At 41.4% G+C, this 15,971-nt stretch overlaps 1 protein-coding gene across 1 annotated transcript in view; it reads right to left on the bottom strand.

Moving 5' to 3' along the window:
* Nucleotides 1-15,971, bottom strand: part of shq1 (SHQ1, H/ACA ribonucleoprotein assembly factor) — a 39,318-nt gene that overhangs the window by 19,406 nt on the left and 3,941 nt on the right. The window contains exons 4-10 of the mRNA XM_053441433.1: nt 13,721-13,849; nt 13,412-13,584; nt 13,212-13,324; nt 13,014-13,111; nt 6,529-6,686; nt 5,930-5,983; nt 113-236 (exon numbers count right to left, since the gene is read on the bottom strand). Of these exons, the coding sequence (XP_053297408.1) occupies nt 113-236; nt 5,930-5,983; nt 6,529-6,686; nt 13,014-13,111; nt 13,212-13,324; nt 13,412-13,584; nt 13,721-13,849 (849 nt within the window). The remainder of the gene's footprint in view (nt 1-112; nt 237-5,929; nt 5,984-6,528; nt 6,687-13,013; nt 13,112-13,211; nt 13,325-13,411; nt 13,585-13,720; nt 13,850-15,971) is intronic.

The raw sequence follows: 15,971 nt of genomic DNA on the forward strand, positions 1-15,971 counted from the left end.
GATCACAGAGACTCCAAACTAACGGACATGTGGCAAACGCTGCAGGGTTACAACCAGTCTGCAGAGGTCAAAGGTCACTGTGCTAATGTATGTTGCTGGAGCAAACACTCACCTGACTGAAAAATCTTAGTTATGTCACGCAGTGCTGCAGAGACCAATGCAAAGTGTCTGTGGAGTGGGTAGCTCAAAGCCCTCCGTCCAAACGACACCAGGACCTCTTGGAAGGAGCCGTACGTCTGGAAAGGAGAAAACATGACAGTCAGACAACTATCCAGCATAAAATCACACCGTGGTTTTGTTCGAGGTGACAAAGTAAGAAAGAAACAAAATGGATGAAGAAACCCTTGAAAATTTTACTCGAGGTATGAACAATGAATGGGTTTGGCTGATTAATCGGTTTTAGAGGAAGACTCTGCTGCTTCCTTAGTCATGCTTTGATGTACATCATTGATTAGCTCCACTCACTCAGCAAGCTCCCATAAATCAGTAATACAGATTAAATTGCGTTTTTATATGTAGACTACTTTAAAAATAGTATCTGCTGAAAGAAAATATCCAATTTATGAAAAAGCCTTCAACATGTGATTTTGGCATTTAGGTTGGAAAATGTGGAATAAACCTCTGCAGGCCCAGGGTGCACATTAGAGCAGCTGATTTTACAGCAAGACTGACCAGTGGTGATCATGTCATAACCGACCTGTTTTCATTTTTAACTTTTACATGGTTTTATGTCTACCATCAGTTCTTTGTTTGTGATACAAGACAGGCAGACTAGGAAGAAAAATTGCAAATAATTCAACCACTTAACTTTGCATTAGTTATGTAAAACATGTTAGGATTGCCCTGACACTGGGAATATACACAGAGATGAATGGTTAAAACCTCACAAAACCATCAGACACACCAGTATCAACAGAGGAACATTAAACCCACTGACGAGGCACGATGAATTAACAGATACGAAATAAAGTTTTATCAATATGGACATGCAATACCAATTTTCAATGGGTAAAGGTAGGTTAAACAAGTCATTCCTGTGTATTTTAATGGATACTTAAAGTTGCAGTGTGCAGAATTTAGTGACATAAACTGGTGAAGTTGCATGTGGCAGCTTAATACCCCTCACCTTGTCATAATAAGAATACAAAATATAAAAATAAGAAAAACTGTAGTTATTCCATCAGATAATGGAAATCCACTATCTGTCGACCTCTGGAAAAAACTGGCAGTCATTGTTTAGTTCGATCATATTTCACAGCCCAGGAGTTAACCCTCCTCTTTTACTGAGTTTAAAGTCTGGCTCCCATTGGAGTGCATTACAGTGGTTGGTGCTCTAATTACTCCTAACAACTCCTCAATTATAGAGCTGGCAAAACAGGGGCTCACAACTCTTAAACACCTCTGCAGCCCTGGCCAATTAATTGCTGCTTCTCTTTAATCACTGCCTTCACTCTCAGATTTTCTCTGCACTAATGGACACACAGCCTGCAGACAGAAACAGAGATTTTTCATCCCTTGTTTCTTCTTTTCTTTGTTGCTTGTTAGGGATGTGCTGGGAGATAGTGAGTGTGTGTGTGTGTGTGTGTGTGTGTGTGTGTGTGTGTGTGTGTGTGTGTGTGTGTGTGTGTGTGTGTGTGTGTGTGTGTCATTGGGGATCACGCTCTCCCTTGGGCTTGTTTAGTATGAGTGTAAATAAGGTCTGCTGCTTCTGGGTGGGTGTGGGGGGGGGGAGGGGATTGCAGTCACACCAGTGCAGTCAACTGAGGACAAGTAAACATACAGCAGATGGAAAAGAGAGGGGGGAGGGAGAATGTTGGGCATAAGCGATGCAAGAGAGACAGACAGTGGAAGGGTAAGGAAGAGATAGCACAGAGGGAGAATGGAGAGAGGAAGCAGAGCTGATATCGGCGGTGACACACAGACAGACAGGCAGTCAAAGACAGAGAGGAAGCCATTGTAGAGCAGAAAGTAAAGGATAAAAGAGGAGGAGGAGGAGGAGGAGCGGGAGGCGGGGAGCAGAGCATTGAGCGAGGTGGTGTGTCAATAGGAGCTGACAGCACTGCTGACTGAGTGACGAGCAGTAAAAGGCTGCCAGGCAGGTGGAGACTATTCTTTACTCTAGCTCTCAAATTGGGGTCAAGGTCTCAGAGAACAAACTCATCCAATGATGAAGCAGACTCTTCACTGCTTCGCTGGCTTTGCTGTAATTAGCAACCAAATGTGTCGTAGATGATTTGATTTCAGGAGATGATCTTGTGTTCACGTCCCAGCACCTAACGAGGACGCTTTGGGACACAATCAGTCTGAAAATATTTAGAGGTGCCCTGTTGTTGCCTAAAGCAGGAAAACACTGGCAACAGCCACTAAATAATAGAATTAATTATGATGGAGGTCAGTCTGATGACCTGTCTGGGATGTACATCACTACTCGCCCAATGTCAGCTGGGATTTGCTCTAGGCCCCCCCGAGACCATCATAGAATAAGCGTTATAGAGAATGAATATGAATGAGTGGATGGATGAATGGATGGATGGATTGATGGATGTCATGAACCCCATGCATGGTCAATTGAACAAGATGTGGTGTAGCCTCTATTAACTGTCAGTTGAGATTTCACCATTAATTAAGGTTGTACATAAGGGCTTATGTGTTAGTGATGTGACCATACACACTATATTTTTGACAGACCTTGGCTATAGAGAAAAAGTGGAAGGAACCATTTTGGGTAGTTTTTTTTCCAGAGATACAATGTTCAATGATCAATGTTAAGCAACATAAAATACTGAAAATTGAAATAAAGAATGGGATAAACACTTTTTAACCAACAACCTTTCCAACTCTCCACCGAGTACTGTGGTTGTGTTATCAACCTTGAAATCATCACGTTAAACTATAAATCAAAACCTAAAGGGGAGGTGGGTCCCCATTTAACTTGTTGCATTAGGATTAACATTCATTCGGATGCCAGGCACAAAATGCAATTTATAGCAACATGATCTACAAGTGAGACATAAAACCTACACTGATTTTACTAAACTAAAACTGCAAAAAGTACAATATCAAAGAAATGTTACGAAGCCAAATTCCACATTGTTCTCAAGGTATTTCAATAACCAATTTTACAGAGCATCTAGATAAGTTTACCCAGTAAACCACAAAACCTCCTCAGGACCTCAGTGACATTATCCAAAGTACTCAGTAAACTGTCTTCTATCAATAGACACCAAGAGTCATAGTTGATCTGTACTCATGTTCATGATATTAGACTGGAAATGGTTATCAATTGAAACATTGTTTAATATTTGGTCAGTCAAAATCAAATAGGGAAACACTGAGGAGTCCGGAAGTCTGTTTGACTTTACAGAAAAAAACTAAAAGAGGGGATCATAGAGAGCAGGAGGCAGCAGGACAAAGATGTAATGAGCCGAGAGCAGAGAGAGTAACTGTCATGGTGACCGAACTACTTCCTGAAGTTTCGGCTAGACAGTGTGAGAGAGAGAGAGAGAGAAAATTATCCATTACTTCCCACATTTATTTAATTTTCACCTCATGTTGGATGGAGGGTAAAATGCAAGAATATTTCTAGTACCATCCCACGTTAGTCAGTTTTGAAGATATTACAGAGACTTGCATTAATTTAGTTGAGACTTAAACCCCCTTTTCCACCAACACCTGTTAACATCTGTCTTTTATCTGCAATGGGAATTAATCACTCCCAGGTCAAATGACACAGGTTTTTAGCAGCTCTGCCTTTGATCAGCAGTGATGGAAACATGACACCTGGGTGAACAGGCTCATTTCTTCTTCTTCTTCTTTATTAAGCAATCTATACGACAATACATATACACAACAATATGATGCACTTTGAGGTTCCAGGCATTGCCGTGTAAAAACAGAAAGGTAGACTACTGGCCCAGGGAAAAGGGTCAATTGTGTTTTTTAGAATTAAAAAAAAAGGCATATACATAATTTTGGTGTTTATCCTCACAAACACACATTTACATGTAGACACAAACAAAATCACCGGATTGTGTTATGGCAGTTTGTGAGCAGACGGGCTACACACAGCACCTCTCATTTACTCTTTGAATTGGGAACACCTGTTAGTGCTATTATACAGGTTATGTGCCAAGTCCAACAACTCCCCGCAGGTCACATTACAGGCTCGTGTCAGCGCAGAGACCTGGGCTGTTTATTTCAGAGCAGTCTCTGATGTGTCTTCAAACATTACGACAACTGTCAAAATATTTACACAGAGTTTATATGTGTGAAACTGAAATTCTCTTCAAGAGCCTCGCTAATCACCTCAGAACACATCCAAACTATAACACATCAATCACAGGAGACAGTCAAAGCAAGTGTGTTCGCTGGCAGCTGCTCATTCACAAGTCATATACTTACAAGAGGATAATTAAAGAGGAGCTGAGCTACTATATCTTATGATATTCTTTGTCATGTTCACATTGCCGGCATTTTAAAAGGCTCACACCTCAATGCACTCTGATTTATTACTAAGATTGTCAACATGAAACCTGTAGTTCTAGTTAAAGAACAAAAGCTAAAGTTACATTCACTTTTTTTTCTCAAGCGTTTCTTTGCCAACACAAACCTTAGCCCAAGAGCAAAAAGACTCAAGGTGAGAATGTCAAGGTGTCATGAGGAAGGCACCACGTTCTGGTCTGAACACACTCAAATGCATCCTGAGACCTGATCACTCAAACCACATGTTTAGGTGTCTGTAGCGCACGTGACCACATTCTTTTTGCTTTGAATCCAATATGTCCCAGGCCACATCCAGTATGAAGTACCAGCTGTTCAGCTGACGTCTTCGGACCCTTCTACAGTCTAAACATATTTTTCCACTTCAGTGTCCATTCGTTGATTTGTTTGTTGCCACCACTACAATATGAACTGACCACCACATAATGATTGACGATCACAGTTAAGTTTGTACTCAGGAATAACAACGCATCAAACGGTTCTCAGCGGGGTGGCGTGAAGACCTGCGCCTTTTCTAAATTCTGTAACTTGATGGAAACCAGTCCCATTACCGGATGGGACTGGTTTCAAGTGCTCCATCCTAATGGGCGGCTGTCCGGAAAAGCAACAGTACTGAAGTCTGCTATTCACTTGCATTACAAACCAGAAGAAGGCATGAATTAATGTTTAGAACTGAGGCAAAGAGAAGATGTTCAACATCAGGGTGGATTTTGACTGGAGAATTTTTGTAGGTACACTGAGTTTGTTATTATTTTTACTGCACCAAGGTTTGGAGTCTGGAAAAAAACAGCACTGGTGAAACTACAGTTTGGTCTGATGCAATATGTATTTTAAAGCATCCAAAATATGGGTGGAGGAAATGGAAATTTAGGACGCACACCCGGAGCGCCTGATTTATCGCTACTACTACTTCTGACTACTGCTGATATTCCACCAAAACTTTTCCATCTGTGTAAAGGAGGTTTTAAATCTGCAGCAGTGGGCGTTTCACCAGGAGAGAAAGTGAGAGGACACAAATCAAAAGATGCATTGTGAAACAACTTTATCGGAACAAAAAGAAGCAAAGAACATACTTAGTTTTTTTCACCATATAAGCCTTAGTGCATTCATATGAAGAGCATTAAAAAAATATATATATTTATGTTATTGTATTAAAAAATTGTTCTGGTGGGGCTATTAATCACAGGACAATTCTCAAAATGGCTCGGCATCAGATCATATACAGTTCAGATAAACTGAAGCCGAGTTGTTTATATCTGCAGTTTCAATCTAAATCCTCTGAGAGGATTTTCTGCTCTTGATGGTAATGTGTGAGAGGTTTTAAAGAACAATCTCACCAACCAGGAGCTGCAGATGACAAGAAACCTGACACACAGAGTTAATCATTCACCGCAGCACATCATATTTCCTCATGCAGTAACTCACTCACCTCCAGCCAGCACAGAGTTCCGCTGAGTTTTCTGATTGTCCACGGTGACTCCACCTGCAGGGAGGAGGTAACCACTCGTCTTTAGAACAATAACATACAGGAAATAAGAGATGGAAAATACAGCACAATAAATTCTGTGTGAAGAGCAGCTGCTCAGATGCCTGTTCAAAACCTAAAACAGAATACAAGTTGAAATAAAAAGAGGGACTTGCTTTGGCCTCTCTCCAGATTATAAGATCCCAAATGGAAATTTAAAAGATCACACTTGATAGATTTTGTTGTCACAGCTGGGCTTTAATTCGACTATGTTGTATCAAATATCTCTACAAGTTGAATCACACATGCTACGAGGCATCTCTATCAAAGAAGTCAGCCTCTCTCACCTTGTCTTTCTGCACCTACTGAGTCAGCTACCTCAGAGGAATGACACAATGAGGTCTGAACTGAGCCCTCGGATCTGCTGGTAATCTCTTAAGGCTCTGAATGAAATGGAAGGGGGTCTAAAGGATTTGAGGCTTGAGGGCTTTGTCAACCAAGGCTAAGTGCCGCTCATGAGGAGCTGCCTCTTCACACATACACACACACCCACACACACTCACATTGTGCTCTCCCTCTGTACAGCGCACGTCATAGCAATAAGCCAGCAGGACGTCGGCGAGGCCGAGCCACGCTTGGTGACGGGATGTCTTGTCCAGCAGGAACGAGCGGTTTGTGAACTTTCTCAGCTGCTCCTTCTCGTCATCAGAGAATGATAGAGCTGCACGAGGACAAGGATTTTACAGTTAGATGTGGAGTATAAAGTCACCATAAGTATTACTGGTATATTCTGAAAGAGCACAGAACTGGCCTGTGGTTTGCAAAGGAAGGAATGCATACACTCGTTTGAACACATAATCCATTTTCAGACATGAACTAGAGAGAATATCTGAACATCTATCAGATATGAATGAGGCAGCAGGAGGAGATTCTCCTATCAGATGCGTTCACAACAACAGAGAAATTACAGGTGAGGGGTGGCGCCTGAGTAGAGCACAGGAAGCAGGACATATTGTGTTCATTCTGCTGAGGAGATCACGTTTTTGTTTTCAGCACAAAAACTCTGGAATCTTGTTTTCTTTCCAAGTTGACATCTTCATCAGTGTCATGTACTTTTATGGCTCCACTTCCTCAGCCTCAGATAATTGTATTCTATTTGTTTATTTCAGTTTTGCGCCCACAAGCGCACTGTGAATTCTCTGTATAATCTCCTGTGTATTCTCAAAGGGCTCACTTGGACATTATTTGGACATTTCACAAGGTGCTGGTAGGGAAACGCCTGAGAATTTCTGCTGCAACTGACTTTGACTTTTCCATTTTCGAAAACAAGAGGAGCTGTATGTGAGAATGCAAAGAGGGACTGTCTGACCTTCTCCACCACTTCACTTCATCCTTTAAACACAAATTTCCTTCACGAGGTAGAAATACAAACTAATGAGTGAAACCAACATGTATGAAGATTAACAGCGCAGTGTCGCATCATAACACTGATAGAATAAAAGAAGCTTTTTTAAGAAGCTACATAAAAATTACTGCCACAATGAGTGAATGTGAAAATGCATCATCCTAGTTTTAAAATCACAGCAGGAATCTATGAGTCCCAGTATAGAGCTTTTGACCTTACCAGATGTTTCCCCTGATGTACAGTTGTGTGTATGTGTGTGTCCCCACACAATTGTTTCCACATTTCCTAGAGAAATCCAGAGTTTGCCTTTCACACATAAACAACGCAGCAGAACCTCTCAATCTGAAATTTGTGTTCTCACATACAGCCCCTCCGGAGAATTTATGGAGATTCTTCAGAGCAGGTCTATAATCAGCTAATGTAAGTCAATGTATTGTCCTCTGAAGTCATGTAGACACTTCTGTGTGTGTGACTCTGTGTGTGTGTGTGTGTGTGTGTGTGTGTGTGTGTGTGTGTGTGTGTGTGTGTGTGTGTGTGTGTGGGTGGGGCGGAATAAAAGGAAAAGGAAGAGGAGACATGGCCATTTTCCTATAGTTAAGCTGTTTCCACTGTTGGCTGATGAGCTGTTATTCTGGAGCAGTTGGGGGCAAAGAGCCTTGTTAAAGGGCACCTGACTGAGCCTGATAAGCAGCAGAAGCAATATATGCCAAATACTTCTACATGAAATTCACAAAATTAGTTAATTCAATCCCATCTACATGTTTGACAGCTGAACAGCTCTGCGTTAAGAAAACACAGCTCCATCCATCAAATGAAAATATCTCAAAACCTCTGCTTTCCTGCTCACTGCAAAGTCACTAACTGTTGCCTTTTGAAAGAGACATCTGCTTAATGGGGATTTGTGGCAAGCCTAATGGAGCGACACAAACAGACTTCAATCCCATTTAAGCTATCTGCAGCGTTCAGTGCTGAGAGGTGCACTGAATGTCTGCAGGAACATGCTGTAGCTCAGCTGTTCTCATCCTTTCACCCAGCACCTAATGAAATAGCCGAACACATTTTGTCTCCCTGCATGAGGAGAGGAGACTCTGCACTGAAACCCCGGTGGGCAAGATACACGTGTGTTGGCTGGAGCAGGAACACAAACACACAGGCTCACAATCCCACACACAGCACTTTAAACGATCTCTCTCTGGCTGCAGCGGTAACTTGGTTCTGTTGGGAAGGAGATTCCCGCTGCATTACGTCAGTTGCTAGCTCCCTGCATGTGCCTCCCGAGTCTCTCAACGCTGCAGCGGGAGAGCACGGTTTGAGAAGAAGACACACAGACAGATGCACACATCCCCACACCTGCACCCATTGTTCTTTAAACCAATGCAAAAACACATAGATTGAGAGAGCGGATGAAAACCTAACATAAAATTCACTGATGTAATGCGTGAACTTGCAGAGTCACAAGCATCAGATAAGCAAGAAAATGTGCACAGATTGTCTCTCAGCGCACACGCAGGCACACACGCACACAAACACACATGCACACACACACACAGCTGCATTACTTCTGAGGACATTACATTGACTGATATTGATTTCCTAGACTACCCTTAAACTGAACCTTAACCAACAACTTAACCTAAACCAAAACTTTAACTAACCCTAAACCTAACTGTTACCCTGACCTTAAACAAAATCTAATGTAACCTAAACCTTAAAACATGTCTTCACATTGAATTCTTATGATAAAGTTATGATGACTTCTGTTATTTTGTCCCCAAAAGGAATACAGGTTCCCATTTGTGACTATGTAAACAGTTTTAGGTCCACACAACATGAGTGATACCCGGATCACAGAAATGCATGGATGCCGAAGTGCTTTAAGATAACAAATATTGTAGAAAAGATTTATGTACAATACAAATATTGACAAAGAAAATGTATTAACGGCTCCTTGTTCACACAAAAAGGATCGTAGAGATTTCAGCAGTACAAGTGCCATCTGTGCTGGAGAAATTATGTTGCTCAACACACTCAGATTCAGTAATTAAAAGCAACAACTACAGGGAAAATCGAAATTGAAACAGAGTACCCACCCTCTTGCGAGTTGAACACAGCAGCCACGCGATGCTGATATATTTTCTATTAACTCTGGAGCCAATGCAGTGAGGTGAGGTGAGGTGAGCAGAGCTGACAGATGTGCCCAACACCACGTTCATTCATTTCCTCTATGCAGCCAATCAATTCTAGCAGACATTAGCACAGCGGATGTGCACTTCTCTTGCTTGCAAATTAATTTCTGACCTAATTCCTCCAGTCAGGGCAGTCTGGCTTGTCAATGCTCTCTACAGGTCCAGATGGCCTGATAGCATGGAGTAAATATGCTTCTTCACAATACTGCTGAGGGTTGGAAAACGCTCCCAGAATTCCACAAATGCAACTTATGACCTTGGATGGCGGATACGGTTAATTTTGTGCACGCACACGCTGTGATCATTTCAAGTATAAATCAGAGGGGAACTTAATAGCCGTTTTCATACATGACCTCCGGGTGGAATCCAGAGAATTAGCTACATAGTTTACCCAGAGTTTTCCTTTAGCACTTGCAGGAGTTTTTCTGCACAGACGCGTTCACAACAGCAACAAATCCTCTGCATTATTCAGGTGAGAGGTGGAGCAGCCGGGTGCAGCAGACAGAGGCAGACAGAGGCAGGAAGGGACGCTTAACTCCGCTGCATAGATCACAGGATTTGGTTTACAGCACCCCGACACCGTCATCAGCGCTTATCCCCACAAACTCTCTTAACATCTTCATTGGTGTCATACATTCGTGTATCACATTTTCATTTTTACGTGTCGTGTGTTAAAAGCGTCTTCAACGGCCCCCCCACCAATCGCTCATGGTGAATCCCCTTATGTGCTCACACATCGACTTCTCCTGGGAAATGTGGAGTGTCTTACTCTGACATTTGCTTTCACACATGCACTTCATCTGGTGAAAATACTGAGGAGCTGAAGAGTCCAGTGCATGTATGAAAGCAACTAATGACACAATCTGTTCAAAGTGTAAACTTGGGTGAAGTGGTAGTAGCGTAAAATGTTGACAGAAGACGATCTTGGTCAAAGGTCCGATTTCCAAACCTCAGCCAAAACAAAGTGGAGCAGATAGAGAGACGGAGCTGTCAGGACCATTTAGCCTGAACCAGTGTGTGAACACAGGCCTCCACTGGGCAGCTGTGGCCTGTCAATGTGCAGGCCCCCAACACTGGAGTGCACAAAGGGGCCACTTTCTACTTCATTAGCACTTGTGACCACATCCATCTGTCAGGTGACATATATATCAGACTTAGCAGAAGCGAAGGACGGCAGGAAAAAAGCCTAAAAACCCACATGGGAGGAGGGGAGTTTTAGTCCTCCATTTTAAATATATGACAAATAGTTAAACTCACAAGCCAGCCTTTAAGATTTGATGGCAAGCCTCTTAAATCTCCTGACCGAAGCCATTCTTCACACTCATCTGTGGCTAATGCTATTCCACTTGTCAATCAAGCCATTAAGTTTAATTTGGCCCATTTATCTACGCCTGGGTTCCCGACTGAGCCACTCAGTCTTAGAATGCGGAATGAGGCGAGGGAGCCGCCGGGGCTACTGGGAAGCGCAATGTTCTTCGGAGGAGTGCAAGCTAATGGCCTTTGCTTTGCTCAATGATGGCTGCTCCTCAGTGGTCGGGCTCTGGTGCCGGTGGAAACGCGACCGGTTCCACTCCCTTCTGCGATAATGCTATCTGTTTAATCTAAATCCTCTCTCAAGCGTACGGCACCCATGCACTGCACATAAGCTGTGGCTGTGAGCCCTGTGCTCGCTTAAACAGTGGAAGTGCTGGAATCAGCGGGCTGTTTCGAAGAGTTGGATGGCACAATTAAATAGACTCTTGCAGCGCGGAGGCCTCACACGCTATCGCTCCTGTACAAGAAGCCGTAAGGAGAAATGAAACTGGGAAGCTCAAGCCAACAAGCAACGTATTTCAATCTGAGTAAATGAGCCATTGGTTTGAATAGACAGGAAATGACTTGCAAGAAGAAAACAAGCATTTTGGAGAAAATTATAGTAAGTGCAAGAAGCTTTTGAGTTGTCTCTAACTCATCAGTTGTGGTTTTTTAAATTGGTCAAACAGCACCAGTGAAAGGCAGCGATTAGGGAAGGTCGAAGTTCAATCTCTCATAATGCAAGTGTCTTTGCTGGTGGAAGAGCCCTGAGGCTGTTTGTTGGGGCGTGCAGCTTTAGCCGACGAGCTGAGCTCTGACCTTCCTCTGCTACGGGGCAGTAAAAAGACTCATGTGCCCTTTGGGGATTAATAGATTGTCAGAGAACAATGTCATGGCCTGACACACATCAAGCTTAGCCAACACGTAACCATTTAAATCTCTCATTATACAGTTTGTTTTGCTATTCATAAGAGTTTGGGAATTTTGAAGTGGTATACAAGGATATAATAAAATGTTTAACGATGAGTATTTCAATTTGATCAAAAACAATCAATGCATGACTGCGCTCAAATTTTTTGCAACTTCCTGCCCCCTTCTGGCTGCCTTTAGTCACTGCTTACTTAAATTGCTTGAAAAATCCAGTGATCCATTTTTTAAATCATTGGGCATAAGGGTTAAAAGTGAATATTTCCATGTGTTCTACCTATGTTTACTGTGCTCCAATGATTGTATTGCTCAGGTCTTTCTAGATCTGTAGACTTCAGTATTTCACTAGAATATTTCTATTCAATGATACTTTAAAATACAGCTCCAAGCGGTCTCAGGCGTATATATTATACTTTTCACTCTACTACATTTATATGATAGCCATACTAAGTTGTTGCTTTTCACATGATTTCACATCAAAGGATAATATTCATTCATAAAATACCATGAAATATAATTTTAAGATTAAACTAGTGGTTTCTGTGATAAATTACAGAAGTTAGTGTCCAGTTGAGGCACTCTGTCACAGATGTCTGAGTTGTAAGCAGATCCAATGGAGAGAGATTTTCCTTTTTTGCTCATAAAGACCAAATGATACAATTATAATTAATTAAATTATAATTCTATCAAATAAATGATGTTGTGACCGCTCAGATTACTCCAACAACTCTTTGGAGGGGCTTTGAGGAAAAGAAGTAAAATTATTAAGCTTCATATTAGGTTGTTAAAGTTATATCTATTCTACCAGCTACAACATTATTCTGCCACTTTTAAATGAATGCATCAGTAACAACCTAGTTATAATTTATAAAATAAATTATAATTGCCACAGGGACTATTTTTCTGATTAAAGGAAAACTTACCCTGCTACCTTGAGCACATTTTGGTGACAAAACTTCCGCACATTTTCAAAAGGAGGACTTTTACTTTTAGTTATATTATATTGATTCTTAGATGCAAAATTGATCAGTTTTTGATAAATTACCAATTTTTTCAAATTTCTTCGCCTGTTTTCTGTGCTCATTTTATATCTGTGCACTGGAAACATTTAATAAAATACATAGTTGTGTAACCTTTGTTAAGGAGCCAACCCAGAGATTGATTCTAGCAGCACAATTCAGATGAAACAATGGAGTAACTACATTTTTAAACATTAAATAGGATAAGTTGCACTCACCAGCTTCTCCATCCTGCACTGTAGAAGGACTCAGCTTTGTCCACCATGGTTTGAACTTCAGCAGGCCCTTTATTTCATCGTCCTCAAATAAATCAGCACTGCAATGACACATGGATGACGGTAAAAATATCTTAGAAAACACAGCTCCATAACTTCAGCAGAGTCAGAGCTTTTTTTTTTCTTCTTGGATAAACTCACAGGTAGTGGTCAGGTGAAAAGGCAGATGCTTCTGCCTCTAGCCTCGCCTGCCTCCTCTCTGCTGCGGTTGTTCCCTCTGGGTTCTTGATATCGATCAAATCGCTGAGTTCCTCCTGTCAGAACGTTCACAGCATTAATGGCCTTGTGGTGTCATGTTAACATTATTAGTTTGACTAATCTCATTCAGAAATAGACGTTACCTGTAATCTGGCAAACACTCCAGACCTCTGGTTGGCGAAGCCATATTTCTGCTGGGCTCTCAATTCCTCCTCGGAGCTCTCTGTGTACGCCTCCTGCTCAACCTGCCAGTCAAATTCTTCCTCTTCATCATCCTCCTCCTCGTCTTCAACATCTCCGACACTTTCACTGCATCCTTTAAAGATGTTAAGAAGGTATTGTTGGTTATAGATTAATACTGCTTCATTCTTAATATTTCTCCTTGTGTATTTATTCCAATGAATGATTTTCAGTAAATGAACAAGTTAAACCAGTGTATAAAATTGACTTACCTAAGCTTAAATCCTCCACCAATGGTTTTGCTGAACGGGAGCCCTTTGGTGCGAGGAGACTCGTCAGCATCTGAAGTCCTTCAAAGTTCTCCCCAGATGTCTCCTTCGGGACCCGAAGAGTGACAAGACCTGCAGCAAGATGGGACGTGAAAAATCAAATGGATACATTAACATATTAAAATGATGAATGAAACATGGATTTTGCTAAATTACAAATTTGGCCAGTAAGAGACAATGATCTGAGAAGTTACTGTAGCTTGTAGTGGTGACAGTTTACTACAGATCTGATGGTGCTGACTGAATCTCTACATACAATGATCCGTTTATAGCAGTGTGGCATCTCTCTACAGACCACAATTACATAAAAGAGAGGAGAAAATAATTTAAGTAAATTAAATGCTTTTTAATCAATTTTAAAGCCTGTTATTTATTTTTTTACTTTGATCTTAAACCTGCAGATACAATGTTCAAAATACACTTATTGCGTTGGAACAAATAAATGTTAGACTGTCAGCCTGTTTGATAATCGATTCATCATTTTAGAGGTGCTTTGCACTTTCTCTAATTAATTTTTAAGTGAAATTAAATGATAACACTTTTTTTAGTGGGAATGAGAAAATAGGCAAACTTTTTATTAAAGATAACAAAGAAAGATAAGATTAGATATCCAGTTTTATACCATTTGTAATAAAGAGATAATTGTATGCCAAAAAAGGTACTGGTTTTAACCCAGCAAATCTTTCTGATTTTCATTTTCACAAAACTGAGATTGTTTGAATCAGAAGAAAAAGACTAAATACTCATAAACTAATGTGTGATAAGAAATTGTCAACTATTTTCACGTGAGACAAGAGAACATGAGAATTAAGTACCCGACTATTAAGCCATTGACTGATCACCAACTTTACAAAACTACTTATTGAATCTATAAAGAAAGCATTTGATTGAGGACTTTCTGACGTATCCCATATTTGAATTTGAAAATAAAGCTCTTTATTACAAGCAGCAGCAGATAAATCAGCCACCTGCACGTGCAATACTACAAAAATTAAGCCCTTCCTATTAAAACTGAAGAGATGAATAAAAAGGATTTGCCTGCGCCACAGCGATAATCTGATAGTCGCCTAAAGACCTCATAAAATGTCAATGCACCGAAGTGTTAAAGCTTACAAGCACTTTACGATAGAGGCTGACTAAGTGCTTGAGTTGCAGGTCTTGCAGAATGGAGCGCCTGGAAGACAGATCTTAATGATGGCTCATTATAAGTCTAAACAAGGACACTCATTAGCGGCGCTTTATTAGCAGATGTTAAAGGCTTATTTAGACACAGCGTGTTAACTGGGGCCATGCTGACAGACGGGCGACGAGGTGTCAGAGTCCATAAGGCAGACGTCTCCATAAAGACAACTTCATTACAACTGATTAAGACGAAGGCAGATCAAAGTGACAGAGAGTGATGTAAAGACAATGGCGAACATCGTGCCAATAGTCATTATCATGTTTCATTAGCTTGTTATATATTTGAAGAAAATTCTGTGTGAGCTGCCCGTCATTGTCACAGGGAAGAGAGATAGTAGCGACAGCCTGCAGGCTGTAATCATTATGACATTACAGATGGTTCCAGCAGTTCCTTAAATGGGATGAAATAACATGATCAGTGGGTTCATTTACTCGGGCTGATTGACTCAAATACAAACTAAAGACTCCCCGGGGATCAATCACTGACAGCTATTACAGCCATGCTTCTGGGTCGTGCAGAACTGTTTGACTGGTCACTATTAACATGCAAAGCAAAAGCAGCCATGGTTTTAAAACGGGGTGTGTTGCGTCAATGTGTATGGATTATAATTTCCATCAAATATATACAGTACAGGCTACTTCAAATCTGTTGGTTGGTTTTTAAATGCTTTAAACTAATATTGCTTTTTAACCAACTTGTAACATATCACATGCAACTCACACACCTGCTCTCTGTCTGACACATACCAGTGGCAGGTCAAATTCACTCATACCCAGGGCCGCCGCTCCCACCACGTGCATCATGCACTGTGTGTGGGGCTCCAAGTGCCTGAGGGGGCCCACAATTACAATTATCATCATAATCATTCATAATGATGAATTGGTGATTGAGAAGCCTCAGAGACACTGCGGTGAGGCCTGGGCGTCAGAATGTTGCTTAGCAACCAACACTGCCCGTGGCCCCTTGCGCTCTGGGCCTGGAGAGCTGGGTGCTTTCTGGCAGTCTGGCTGG

Source organism: Pleuronectes platessa, chromosome 2, assembly GCF_947347685.1.
Source record: "Pleuronectes platessa chromosome 2, fPlePla1.1, whole genome shotgun sequence".
NCBI classification, from domain to species: domain Eukaryota; kingdom Metazoa; phylum Chordata; class Actinopteri; order Pleuronectiformes; family Pleuronectidae; genus Pleuronectes; species Pleuronectes platessa.